Genomic DNA, 13,727 nt, shown 5'->3' with positions numbered 1-13,727 from the left:
GAAGATGGCCTTGACCTCATCGTATTTCTTCTTGTGCTCGCGAGCGGATCTTCATACTTGATCGGATCGTCCGCCATCTCGGATGCGGGTGTTGACGTGGTTCGTTGTCGAAAAGGTCCCACCGGGCGTGCCGAGAATGTGTTGCTGCCAAAACCCACCGGCGAGCGGTGGTTAAGCAACACGAAGAGCCGGGAGGCTGCCAAGGCTGCTGGGTGGGCCCCGGTCCCTCGACGTCGTCCCGCAATGTTCCGGCACACGTCACGGCGGTTGCAAGGGCGTGCCACCTGACCTATACCTGGTCAGGAAGGTGTTGGATTGCTTCGATTAGTCTCCTGCATGGTAGACACGTAAACATTAAATACGAGCCCGATCGGCTCTCAGGTTTCCCTGTGGATCGGCTCGAAGAGCTGATTGCCCCATGATTCATGTTGGGTTTACGGTGACATGGGGATCCTGCTTGATCAATACAAAGTTAAACCAATCCACGACAGTTTAGGGTTTTCACCGTATGATTGGAACATCCTACGCGTAGTTGAGCCTAATAGATACAAAAGATGATGGAAAACTAACCCTAAAACAGGCCTAAAAACCAACATTAAGTCAATTCCCGGAACAATCCCTCTTAGGGCTAACAAACCGCACCTCTCGCACTACCGGATCGTTCAACCCGTTTGCAAGGCCTAACCATACGGATATTAAACTAATCCTTGAAGAACAAGGAGCAACTATAACGAGATTGGATCTACTAAACAACAATCAAGCAAGGTACTGCCCCTACACCTAGATAGGTATAAGGGCAGCTAGATATCGAGGGACGGCATAGCTAAGCAAATATGTATAAGAAAAGCATCAATGCAAGCCCCAAAACATCTACGATAAGTAGTGCTACTCGCCATCAACAACGCTTCAGCACGAGTAACACAATGATAACGAATAAACGTATATCTGGCTAGATCGCAAGATGCGATCTAGGCAGACATGATGCTTACCCGGAAGAAACCCTCGAAACAAGGGGTGGCGATGCGCCTGGTTTGTGTTTGTTGTGAACGTGATTGTCCTCCTTTCTCAATAACCCTAGGTACATATTTATAGTCCAGGGGACTTTCTAATTCGGGTGTGCACCTAACCGTGCACGGGTTAAACTCTATCTTTTAATTCTAAACTAAGATGCAATCTACTATAAAATACAGATACACGGGCATCTAGCCCAAACTCTTCGTGCAAGGCCGCTTCAAAGACGCTCCACGTTGTATATCCTTCAAGCCCATCTCAACTACGGCCCATCTCCTGATTTGGCCAAAATGTGGTGATAACACCAGTGCATACTGTTCAAATGACTCAACCCAAAAGGACGACAAAGCCACCACCTTTCCAATAATTATCAGAGTTGGGGAAAAACCTGCCAAATGGCCGCCCTCCCCATGGGCTGATGGGTGGGGGCGGCTAGGGCTAGGGTTTGGTCGCCCCACCTCTCCTCCCCCTCCCCCTACATAAGGTGGAGGCTTGGGAGCAAGAGGAGCACACAATCCCTCTTGGAAAAAAGGAGATCCCCGTTTTGGGAGCCTCTCTTCTCTCTGTAGTTTTCTCTTCCTGCGTGGTTCCTCGAAGAGTTGCGTATGGAGGGAGTCCACTCCACCCAGTACGCGGGGGCGCTGTTGGGATCCGGATTCAGAAGATCTACTTTCACATTTGCTGGATCGGAGCCGGAAGCGTCGTTGAGCACCGTATGTGTGTGAAGCTACGAGGTGCAACACTTGGGACACTCGACGTCGTACGAGAGAACCTCCACTCGACCATAAGATCGGCGACGAGTACGACTACATCATCCACGTTCCGGCGGAACGTTAACCGCTTTTGCTCTACGAGGACACGTCACCAAAACCATCTGTGTTACATCATTACCGATAGATAGATCTTGCTCATATTAGGGTTTGTGTTAGTTGATTTTTTTGTTTTATGCTATAAATCCCCAACATTATATTTTAGAATGGAGGTAGATAATTTTATACTTCCTCCATCCAGGAACAACTTAAATTTTTATGTTACTCCCTTCGATTCATATTACTTGCCACTTGTGAATGTAACTAAAACTAAAATATGCCTAGATCCACTAATATAAATCTGAGGGTGTATTAAATTTCAAGAATGGAAAAGTTTCAAAAACCTCTTCCACGAGTTGTGGATCTTGCCACGTCGCACTAACGTGTGGGAGCGGTTGAGTCTCCTCCCCAAAACAGATCAGATGCGCACGTTCTACCATTTTTTCCAGCATTTTTCTATTTTCCATGAGAATCGCGTTGCTCTGCTTCGTCAACGCTCAGGTAGTCGGGTCCACGAGACGATGAAGTGAGCTTGAAGCGAACTAGCGCACACGTACAGGCAGTCCAAATGGCTTCTCTCCAGCTGCTGCTCCTGCTGGCCTTCCTCGCCCCATCCTCGTCGTCGGCCCCGGCCGTCATCCGGATGCCGCGCGCCGGGGCGTGCGCTGCGCCGGACCCCGCGGTCTACGACCGCCCCGTGATCGGCATCGTGACGCACCCGGGCGACGGCGCGTCCGGGAGGATCGACAACGGCACCTCCACCTCCTACATCGGCGCCTCATACGTCAAGTTCGTCGAGGCCGGCGGCGCGCGCGTCATCCCGCTCATCTACAACGAGCCCGAGGAGACCATCCTCCAGGTCAGAGATTCCCCTTCGTTTCTCCATTTCTTAGTTCTTACGCTGCTCAAGTCAGAAATGCTCAGTGCCTAAAACTGCCAGTTCTTCGAAATTCAGTCGTCGTTTTTGAAAATAACCAATCAAAATGAAATGATCAGCAACTATGTACCAGTACAACCACTCTCTAACACTATTTGCAGTTATTGCTCACTCACGGATCACTAGTTTGCTGTGTAGCTTCTTGAGTTCAACCTGCTGATGCACCGCCCAAATCGGATTTTAGTATTTTCTTATGGATTTGTTTAGCTTGTAGGTTAAATGGTAAATCCTTGTGCATTAAAGATCTCGAGCGGGAATTTTGAATCGGAATTGGACTTTCAGCTGACTTCCCTGAACATTTGGCAGTTCTAGCCATTTAGAGTTTCTCAAGTTTTAGAGGATACGTTCAGGTAGGGGAATGGGATCCCAATTAGAGGGAGCAAGCAAAAACCAAGGAGGTTCATGACTTGATGATTCAGTGCCCAACTAACTTATTCTATTATCCATCTATTGGCAAGGCCGGCTCATAGGGCAGGGCAGAGGGGCGCTCGCCCCGGGCCTTGAGGAGCGAGGGCCCGACCCACACTTGTTTACATACTTGATATATTTATACTTATACTTAGGCTGTAGAGTTTAAAATAATTCTAGAAAATATAGATGCCATAAGCTACAGTTTACCGTACCTCTTACCAAACATTTATTTCAATATTTACGCTTTAAGATGTACCGTTTCGAATAATTCTATAAAATATACAAGATTCAAGTTATAGCTTACCGCCCCTCATAAATTTACTCCAACTCTTTTTAACAAAAATATATTTTAATATTCTTAAATAGTTTTTCCTGAAGATACAATTTCTCTCTGGCCTTCCGAAATGTTGAGAACAGCACCGACCCTCATAAATTTTTCATGATTAATTTTAACGATGCATATATACGCGTGTACACAAGTATTTATTGGTAGAAATAAGAATCATGGCATAGTTCGCTCGATCAATAAAAATAAATATTTTCAAACGTCTTCTTCAAGATTTCGAAGACCATGGATCTTTCAAATGTAAATATTATTTAGTTTGTTATTGCATTACCTTAATATTTCTTTTGCCCAATACTAATATTTTTAAGTCTTTGTGTGCGCTGGAGATTGTTAAGGGGTCACCAATCATGCTTAAATTTTAAGTAATATATAAAAATTTAGCACAAATAAATATCTTTAAAAAAATCTAGAGTAGGGGGGCCATGGCCCCCTGCCCTAAGAAAATTTCGGTACAGTGAACAAGGGGCCCTTGATGTCGTTTCGCCCTAGGGCCTCCGAAATCTATGGACCGGCTCTGTCTATTTGTGATCTGGATGGAACTTATCAAGTATCATGTCTCTTGCTACTGTGAATACTGTTTGTGTTCTGCAGTCATATGATCTTAGGGCAATAGACCATCTATTAGTTACTCAGTGGCCCTGCTTCTGCTTGCATATTAGTCCCTGCTACTTATCTCTTTGATAATCTGTCAGACTTTTGCTTGTGCCCCTTTACTGCGAAACTGCCCAAATAGGATTTTAGTTTTCTTTTTGGATTTTGAGCCTGTAGGTTGATGGTAAATCTATGTTCACTGAAGGTCGAGAGTGGGAATTGTGAATCTGACATAGGCTTTCAGCTGACTTCCCTGAACATTTGGTAGTTCTGGCGATTTAGTGTTTCTAAAGCTTTAGAGGATTCGTTGAGGAATGATGAATAGGCCCAAACTTAGGGTTAGGGTGACCAATCAAAAACCAAGGTGGGTTATGAATTGATCATTCAGTACCTAACTAACCAGCTAACTAACCTATCTTCCATTTCCGATCTGGATGGAACAGTTAGCCTATCATATCTGACTACTAGAAATATTGTTTATGTTATGCGGTCATATGATCTCAGGGCAATAGACCATCCATTAGTTACTCGGTCGCCCTGCTTGCATAGTAGTCCATGCTATTCGATAATTTGACATACTTTTGCTTCTATCCCTTAACTGCAGAAATTGAGTTTGGTGAATGGTGTGCTGTTTACTGGTGGATCAGTGAAGAAGGGTTTATATTTTGAGACAATAAAAAAGGTGTTTCAGGTACTCGTCTCTTTCACAGCTTCTGTATGTTTCAGGCATGTTATTCACTTCTACTCTACAGTTGTTGGATTATTCTAACGTATTTGTGTCATTTGTCTTGGCTTACACTGAATGGAAACAAGGATGACAGAATAATTCTAACTTTCATCATTTATTCTTCTGTAGTATGTATTGGAAAAGAATGATGCAGGAATTCATTTTCCATTGTTCGCGCAATGTCTTGGTTTTGAGCTTGTGAGCATGATTGTGAGCGAGGTAATTTCTCTTTTTCTAAGATAGTGAACACGTTTCTCAACTTCAACATGCAAATTTAGTGGCTAAAATACAAAATAAATATCTATCACTTATATCATCAGGGCATCCTAAATTAAGATGTATGGTCTAAGAAAAATGATCTGTTAAATCTAAAAAGCAACACATTTGCTCTTGCCTCATATAATGCAGTGAAGCAACAGCTGGTCAGCCGCACTGTTCTCTTCCCTGAAGAGGACATACACTTAGTTTGTTCCATACTGAGCTTTTATTTTTATGTCCACAAACTGGAAATTGACTTTTTTATGCTGATATTAGACAATAATATTCATTCAGCACCTCAAATCAGGCATTAACTCTTCAGTTCCCCAATTATTCTTCACTTGTGACATTTTTTACGCTGGTATTAGGACAATAATATTTTGGAGTCATTCCACGCATCAGATCAAGCATCAACTCTTCAGTTTCCTAATTATTCTTCACTTAAGGGATCAGTATTTGAAAGGTAGGAATTCTAAAATAAAGAAACTTCAGATGTTTTCCCACTTTCCTCTCTCAACTGAAAAGTCTGCATAGGCACTTGCAAATGCCATGTTTTTTTTGTCCTGTTTTATATGAAGGTTATACAAGTTAGGTTCTCCTTTACAGAGAGAATGCTTTTGATGTTAATTATGCAGTTGATCAGATTTTGGATATAGATATTATATCTAGAATGGCCTCCTGAATCACAGGCACGGCTCAGTCATATTGCTCTCGTGGTTTTTATGTTTCGTAGATTTTTTTTCAGTAGCGGGAAAGGAAAAAGTATATACATAATGACATCACTACCATATAATTAAGATTATATATGATATAGCCTTGTCTCTCAGTACTTTTTTTGTGACACAGATGCTGTCTTCTACCGGTAGCTTGGTTCTTTGACTCTTTGGGGCTTCGCTTCTAATATCCCTTGTATACCTGTCTAACAAAAAATGATATGAATACACAGATTTCATCCTGACCTCATCAAGAAACTCAGCACCAGTTGTCTTGTCATGCAAAATCACAAAGTAAGTTGAATCCCAGGGCGCTCTTCTTTTTCTCGAACACACCCAAATGCATTTCGTTTTGTATTAGAAGAAAATTCCTGTGAGCTCTTCACATTTTAACTTTGACCTCAGGAGTCAGGTCGATATTAACTTTTACATGATACACTCAGTTGAGCCAAATTATGGCTGGTGATGTTAAAGCAGCACCTTTCTATGCATATTGCAGAATAACTATCTTTATCTTCTTATTTTCCCTAACACTTTAATTTCTCAATTGGTCGAAGTATGGTATATCTCCCAAGAGACTGCGAGAGAATGGTGCTTTATCAAGTTTCTTCAGGATTCTGACTACATCCCCTGATGAAAATGGCGAGGTACAAAATGTCATTTTTTAATCCCTAGATACAACATCCACTCTCTGAGGTTTTTCTTTCCTGTATCTTCTACAGTACTTAACTCATTTGGATCCAACCAGCCTAATTTAGAGGTAGTGCTAAATCAATGTATTAAGACGAAAACTTTTATCAAGAATCTGTCAGTATTCTTCCAAAAATTTGAACTTGGTGAATGATCGGAAAGTCATTGGGCAATACAACAAAACTAATTTCCTTTCCTTTGCCAAATCAGGTTTACGTCTCAACTGTAGATGCACAGAAATATCCGATTACCTGCACTCAGTGGCATCCTGAGGTATGCTGACTGTAGTGCTACTGCTTATTTTTGATTTTGAAGTTGTTAATCCAGTTCTCTTTTCACAGGCATGTTGTATATGTTTGCATTCTATTTATCCTTTTCTGGCATCTGCTACGATTATTTCTGGTCTGCTATCAAATTTCAGAACTTGTAAATTGTTCTGGCTGTGATTATTGTTCATGTGGGCTGTGGCCACTGGCCACTTAGGAAAACATGATATCTTCAGAGGTTAGAATATGATTATCTTGTTAACTTACTGCAGAAAGCCATCTTTGAGTGGCGTAAACCAATGATTCCACACAGTGAGGATGCGGTACAGGTTACTCAAAATTTTGCCAACTATTTTATCAGGTTTGCAACCAAGAACTTATGTTTATTCATTGTAAGAAACATGGCATCTGATTATTCACATATGCATTGACCACACTTATTCTCTGATGAAAACCACGGATGCCCATACCTGTTCAAAATTATTTTATGGTGTAAATCCCTGGTTCCCGTGGTATTGTTTTTGGCTCCTGTGTTCATCTCACCTTTCACTCTGATATGATACAGCCAAGCCCGCAAGTCTCCCAACAGGCCTCCTGCCGACAAGGTGCTGGACAACCTGATCTACAACTACAGCCCTACATTTTCCGGGAAAACCTCGTAAGCCACCTCTGTTGTCATGCATATATAATTTGTATACCTGCTGCAACATCTGCTCTCCATTTACCTAACACGTAAAAGAATGCGTCTTGCTTTGTAGGAAATCCTTTGAGGAAGTGTACCTCTTCTCGTAAGACTGGAACCGATGCTTGCAACTGCAAGTCTTGTACTGTTGTATTGTGTGTCCTGTACTATTGTATTGTACTGATGAGACCTTCAGTTTAGTGGTACATCAGTCGTGGACTTGACTGGAGGAGCAGCATCAGTAGCTATGATGTTTGCCGTTGTCATAGTAAATACTAAAGAGCAATCCTCCTCCAGACTGCATTTATATTGCACTACTGAAGCTACCACATTTGTCACTCGGTTTATCTGGCTGATGATAATTCTTTAAAGATTCTTTGTACCCTGCCTTCTACTGATCTCTGTGGTACATTTTTTTAACAAAGGTACGGTTGATAATTTGGGGATCAGCAGCTCGAACACACAAGTGAAACCTATTGCTTCTCAGACTGAATAATGAGTAAAACCTTGACAAAGAACCATCGATTAGGAGCACCAGCTTCTGAAGTTGATTTCAGCTAATGACAAAAATGGAATACAGTTCTATGGTAACAGGAGTAAATAAGATAATGTGGATCTCAATCTGCTGCCCATTCAAATAAAACATTTCTAAGCAAAAAACTAATATGGGAGGAGGGCCAGGCATCATTTCCAATACGAACCCTCCAGAGAACAAACTCAATAATAAGTATCCACTCCATTTGGAAATAATACAACTCATTTTTTTCTACTCTCTCCGAACTATATTAGTTGCCACTAATATAGATGTACCTAGACATATTTTAGTTCTAGACACATCCATACTAGTGGCAAGTAATATGAATCGGAGGGAGTACATATGGATGTATCGACATATTGAAATGTGTATCTAGACAAAACCGAGTCACTTATTTTGGAACAGAGGTAGTAGCTAGGTATAAGGATGCAGATAAGTTTGTCAAATTGTCAAACAAATCATATCCTTGACACCTGCACAACATTTCAAGAAAAACAAATTGCCACTTGCTTTCTTGACTAGATAATCTCTTCATTAACCAAGTCAATAGACAAGAACACATAAGCTGCGCCTCGCAGGTTTAAGACCAACATCCTCAATATCACAGAGATAAAATGAGAAACATGGTGGAACATGAAAGGTCAGCTATGCACATATGAATCTCCATGCAGCAACTCAATGAACTACAGTAACCAACTGCAAAGTGACGCTAGTGCATCGACTAGATTGTAATCCATGTCCTACTTGCAGCTCGAGACTGCAACCCCTTGTCCACATGGAGAAACATATTATCTTCTCTACAATGAATCATGAGTCCGAGAAATTAATTATCGAGACCTGTAAGATAGCTTTTGCCCTGTTGCGGGTCACTTGTCCACGGTTTCATCACTTCAGATCCAACAAAAAAACCTTTAGCGAGTCAAAGCATCATATGTAGATTCACTCCCGGGCTAAGATCCTTCTATACTTATATTACCAAACTGTATTTGTTCGTCACCAATGTCTAATGAGGAGACTGATGTAGCCAAGTCATCTGCCAAGTCTGTCGGGTCTGGCTCCGAAGCTTCTGCTAGTGCGCTCAGCATACTGACTACTTCATATGTATCGTCCAGGTAGAACTTAGCTTTGCTCGGTTTCTGCCCCACAGTACATGCAAACAGTGGTGTTTTCGGAGCAACGATGCTCCTTTTCATGGCATCTGCAATGTTTTCAAACATATCCTCATCCGACCTGTCGTCGCCAATGCATAAAACAAAATCTGCCTGTTGCCCTTTCTCCTTCATCGATGTGAGTATCTTCTCAGCTACAAGACCTTTGCTAACACCCTACAGCACAAAAAGATAACCAAACGAAATAATGAAAATTAAGCACCAGTGCAAAGATCAGAACTAAAAACCAGTATCAGTGAAGTAAAATTGTTATGGCTCACTTGTAATTTCTGGTAGAATGTATTTAAAAAAAATTAAAGCATGTACAGAGGGAAATGAGTGCCTGCAATGTGCAATATACATGCGCTATATATGATATGACTCATATAAAGAATGCCAATTTATCTAAATAATTTAGTTGAAAGCTGTTATATAAATATAAGTGAAGCAACTTGGGCCAAAAAAAAAACCGAAGAAGGATGTTCTCCATGGATGGCACAACAGTTTGTGAGCTAATATGACAGAATGCAAGAAATCAAAATGGCCGAACCTGAGGTTTGACTTCGACAATGAACTGGCCGCTCTTGACTACAACTGCTTCACTTACTAGTACACTTTCAAGGTGATCAAGCATCTCCTTTGCCTGAGAAGATGCAAAGCCTTGGTCAGCATCCCGATGGTGCCACACCAATGCAGTTTCTTTGGTTTCAATGTAGGATCCATCAGTTGCTTCTGTATAAAGATTCATCACTGGCTCCGCCATTTGCATCCACCCAACATCTGGGGACTGGGCACTGATTTGCCACTCTTCATCTCGATTCCACCTAATAAAATGGAAGCATATCATCTCATCAACCATTTCTTTTTCCAGTTCCAAAAATCAATATCCGTCTACAATGAATTCCATTCTCCCCAGGTAATTAAGACACCAAACAGATTAATTGGCAGCTAATAAGAACGGATAAAAACATCTTTTGATGTGAGCGTATGCCATGTTGAAGTAAAATCAGGATCATTGTATACACAAATTATATGAGCCTGGGCCCTTTAAGTTCTGCTCAACTCCACCAAAATAGTTACCCTACACAAGCTAGGCTGTACGATCCAGAAAGTTGTGTTTATACTTATACTCATTGCAGTTAAGTGGAAAGCAAACAAAAGGCATGTAGTGGTCTGTCATAAGCAATACATGAAGATTTTCATAATGTTACAAGAAGAACCAATAAAAGCAAACTAGGTTGCTATTGGCCCGATGAATTAGATGATAGCAGGAACATGGCACCTTTATGTCTGGACATTGGCCTAGACTTCCTCCCCTATTCCTACTATGTTGGGATAGAGTACAGACTTTAGTGCATATCTGAAACAAAATGTAGATTGGTGGTAATGGAAAAATGTGTACCTTAAAAAGTAACCATGCTCAGCCGCGATGCCTAGCATTGGACATGAGGAGAACATTGATGCCAAGCTAGCCTTGCTTCTTCCACTTACGATGAAAACAATATTATTCCTATCCGAGCATAGGGTGTTAATGATGCTCACTAATTCTTCGCTGGGTCTCTGGTTGATAGAAGCCTGTGGCACCAATGTACCATCATAGTCAAGAAATATAGCCCTGCTCTTTGATCTCCCATAAGACATTAAGATTGAATCGAAACTAAGCTTTGCGAAATTTGGGTCTAGGGCCACGACCCTGAATCCAAATCCCAATCCAATGCCCCAGCATGGCTTCCGGAAGTGATCCTTGCAAGCCCTCTCCAGGTCCTGGATGAAGCTCCTTGACCAATACGCGACGTCATGCGTGCTTACATAGCGGTAATGCTTCTCATGCCTCAGCTGCTTTTCACGCTCTGACATGGAGATGGCCTCATTCAGTGACTCTGCAGTTGCTTCAGTATTCCAGGGGTTAACACGAATGGCGCCACTGAGCGAAGGCGAGCACCCGATGAATTCGGACACAACTAGCATGCTCTTGCGCGGCCCACTGATTTCTGGCGCGGACTCGGAGCTAGGCAATCCCTGGCGGCAGACAATGTACTCATATGGGGTCAAATTCATCCCGTCCCTCACAGCCGTCACCACGACGCACTCGGCAACCGTGTAATACGCAAGCTTGACCGCGCTTGGCACATTCTGGTCAATGAAAACAATGGGGCTGTACCCCCTAGAGTTGCCAAACTCCCTGTTAATCCTGTCGCAGCTATCCTGAATCTCAGCCCGGATGAAGTCGATGTCCTTTCCCTTGCCACGCGCCGGGTTGACTATCTGCACCAGCACAGCCCTCCCCTGCCACTTGGGATGCATCCTCAGCATGTACTCAAACGCAAGGAGCTTGAGGTTGATGCCTTTGAATATATCCATATCATCCATACCAAGCAGCACAGTCTTGCCCTCGAACTGCTGTCGCAGCTCAGCTACCTTGCTCTGCATTTCAGGTAAACGCAGCACGGACTGCAGCTGGCCCATATGGATCCCCACTGGCATGATTTTGATCCCGACAGTGCGGCCAAAGTAATCCAGCCCAATGTACCCGCGCTTGGACTGGTACTCTATCCCGAGCATCCTGCTGCAGCAAGAGAGGAAGTGCCTGGCGTAATCGAAAGTGTGGAATCCGATGAGATCGCAGTTGAGCATGGTTCTGAGGATCTCCTCCCTGACGGGGAGTGAGCGGTATATCTCGGAGGAGGGGAATGGGCTGTGGAGGAAGAAGCCGAGGCGGAGGCGGTTGAAGCGGCGGCGGAGGAAGGTGGGCAGCGCCATGAGGTGGTAGTCGTGGACCCAGACGTAGTCGTCCTCCGGGTTGATGACCTCGACCACCTTCTCGAAGAAGTGCTTGTTGGCGAGCACGTAGGCCTCCCAGGAGGCGCGCTCGAAGCGCCCCCCGCGGGACGGGGCGTCCTGGGGGGGAGGTCCCGAGGCGAAGGGCAGCATGTAGTGGAAGAGCGGCCAGAGGTAGCCCTTGCAGAAGGTCTGGTAGAAGCGGTCGTAGAGGTCGGGCGGGAGGAAGACGGGCGCGCAGCGGAAGCCGTCGATGAGCGCCTGCGAGACGTCGTCCTGCTCGGCGGCGGGCACGTCGGCGCGGAGCGTGCCGATGAAGAGCACCTCCATGTCGTCGGGCACGCCGTCGCGGAGGCGGAGGAGGAGGGAGTCGTCGTCCCAGGAGAAGGCCCAGCCGCGGCCGTCGGCGCGGCGGCGGGCGACGACGGGGAGCTGGTTGGCGACGACGATGAGCCGCTCGCAGATGGCGGAGGAGGGCACGTCGGAGGCGACGCTGCTGGTGGCGGCGCGCTCGTCGTCCTCGTCGTCGAGCTCGGAGAGGGTTCCCGGGACCGTCATGACCCGCGGCATCCGGCGCGCCCCGAAGGAGCCCGAGCGGCGCCGCCCGCCGCCGGCCGGCCCCAGCGCCGCGAAGTTCCCCGCGGCGAGGTCGAGCAGGTTGGTGTAGGACCTGGACATCATGGCGGATCGAATCCCGCCGTCTCGATCCGCGGCGGAGGTCTCGAGCAAACCCTAGGTCCGCGTCGCCTTTGACCCGATCCGCCGTTTCGAGTTCGGGGTGGAAAATGGGCAAGGAAGGAGGCGACGAGGAAGACGAGTACACACACTTGTTTGTATATTCGCCTCGCTCGCCTCGTGGGCCTGCCTCTCGCCGACGTGCGGACCCCACCTTCCTTCCTAGCTGGCCGGTGCAGGTGGACCGGGCTCAGGGAAGCGCGATGGGAAAGAGGATAAGATGGTGCGTGCCCCACCGGTGCCAACTGGCGTCACGCTGCCACCTGACGACGCGCTGGCCCACCTGGACGGACGGCCCAGATCGCTCCGTACGCGCGACGGACGGCCGGACCTACCGCGTGTGGATATATAATTCCTTCCTTCTCCTTCTCCGGGCTTTAATTGCCCGACGGGCGCTTTCATGACACGTCCCGGTCGGTCTTCTCCGCTCCGCAAGCGAGCGACAGCGAGACGCGAACCACGTGTCCGGTACCGCCCACCGCCACGTTGGCGCCGTCTACGTGGCCGTGACGAGGCGCCGTGCTGGCCACGAACTTGATCTGCGTCCGCGTCGTGGCTCCTGGTGACCTGTCGCCACGTCGGACACCGCTACAGGTCGACGACGGCGACCATCCATGCGGTGCGGCGTCACCAGCAGATCATTCCAGGTCGGCATCCTAATCCCCTGGCTTGGCTTGGCTCGAGACCCACGCACTGCACGGGTGTCACGCAAAGGATATGCTTTGTTAATCCTACTCCACCACACAACCAGCTAACCCAACCGCCAGGCAAAAAGACAAGCAACCTTGAGCAAATCTTAGTGCTATATTAGGCGGCCGCGCGCACAAATCATGATGATCACAATCTGGGGGCAGCATAGCATAGCACACAGCATATCCATTTGATTTTATTCGGATTATGTGATGGGCCATGGTGCCCTTTGCCGTTGGATGCAAGTAGGTTCAGTCGGTCCAGGAGAGCGTTTTGAGTAAGAAAGCATATCCGATGATATATATAGCCAATTGGCCATGTAGCGAGAGGCAACTTGCGTGTGTACTGGTCAAGCTTTTTTCCTGATAGAATCTTCAGGTGAGGATGTGTAGGGCCAAAG

General features: G+C 45.6%; 2 protein-coding genes across 2 annotated transcripts; one reads left to right on the top strand and one right to left on the bottom strand.

Annotated features, from left to right (window-relative positions):
* The first annotated feature begins 2,388 nt into the window (after positions 1-2,388).
* Positions 2,389-7,823, top strand: LOC124648015 (gamma-glutamyl hydrolase 1-like). The gene is made up of 10 exons (XM_047187846.1): positions 2,389-2,679; positions 4,710-4,796; positions 4,962-5,051; positions 5,459-5,553; positions 6,037-6,097; positions 6,361-6,450; positions 6,704-6,766; positions 7,032-7,120; positions 7,325-7,417; positions 7,518-7,823. Exons 1-10 carry the CDS (start codon positions 2,389-2,391, stop codon positions 7,549-7,551), a joined length of 993 nt encoding a protein of 330 aa, XP_047043802.1. The 3' UTR covers positions 7,552-7,823.
* Positions 7,824-8,403: 580 nt separating this feature from the next.
* LOC124706826 (probable alpha,alpha-trehalose-phosphate synthase [UDP-forming] 7) lies at positions 8,404-12,683 on the bottom strand. Its single transcript, XM_047238494.1, has 3 exons — positions 10,527-12,683; positions 9,675-9,948; positions 8,404-9,301 (listed from the first exon to the last, which is right to left on the bottom strand). The coding sequence occupies exons 1-3, from the start codon at positions 12,581-12,583 to the stop codon at positions 8,927-8,929; spliced, it is 2,706 nt and encodes a 901-aa protein (XP_047094450.1). The 5' UTR covers positions 12,584-12,683; the 3' UTR covers positions 8,404-8,926.
* Between the last annotated feature and the right edge of the window lie 1,044 nt (positions 12,684-13,727).

This window comes from Lolium rigidum, chromosome 4 (genome assembly GCF_022539505.1).
Source record: "Lolium rigidum isolate FL_2022 chromosome 4, APGP_CSIRO_Lrig_0.1, whole genome shotgun sequence".
NCBI lineage: Eukaryota > Viridiplantae > Streptophyta > Magnoliopsida > Poales > Poaceae > Lolium > Lolium rigidum.
This window is presented reverse-complemented; position numbering and strand designations above follow the sequence as displayed.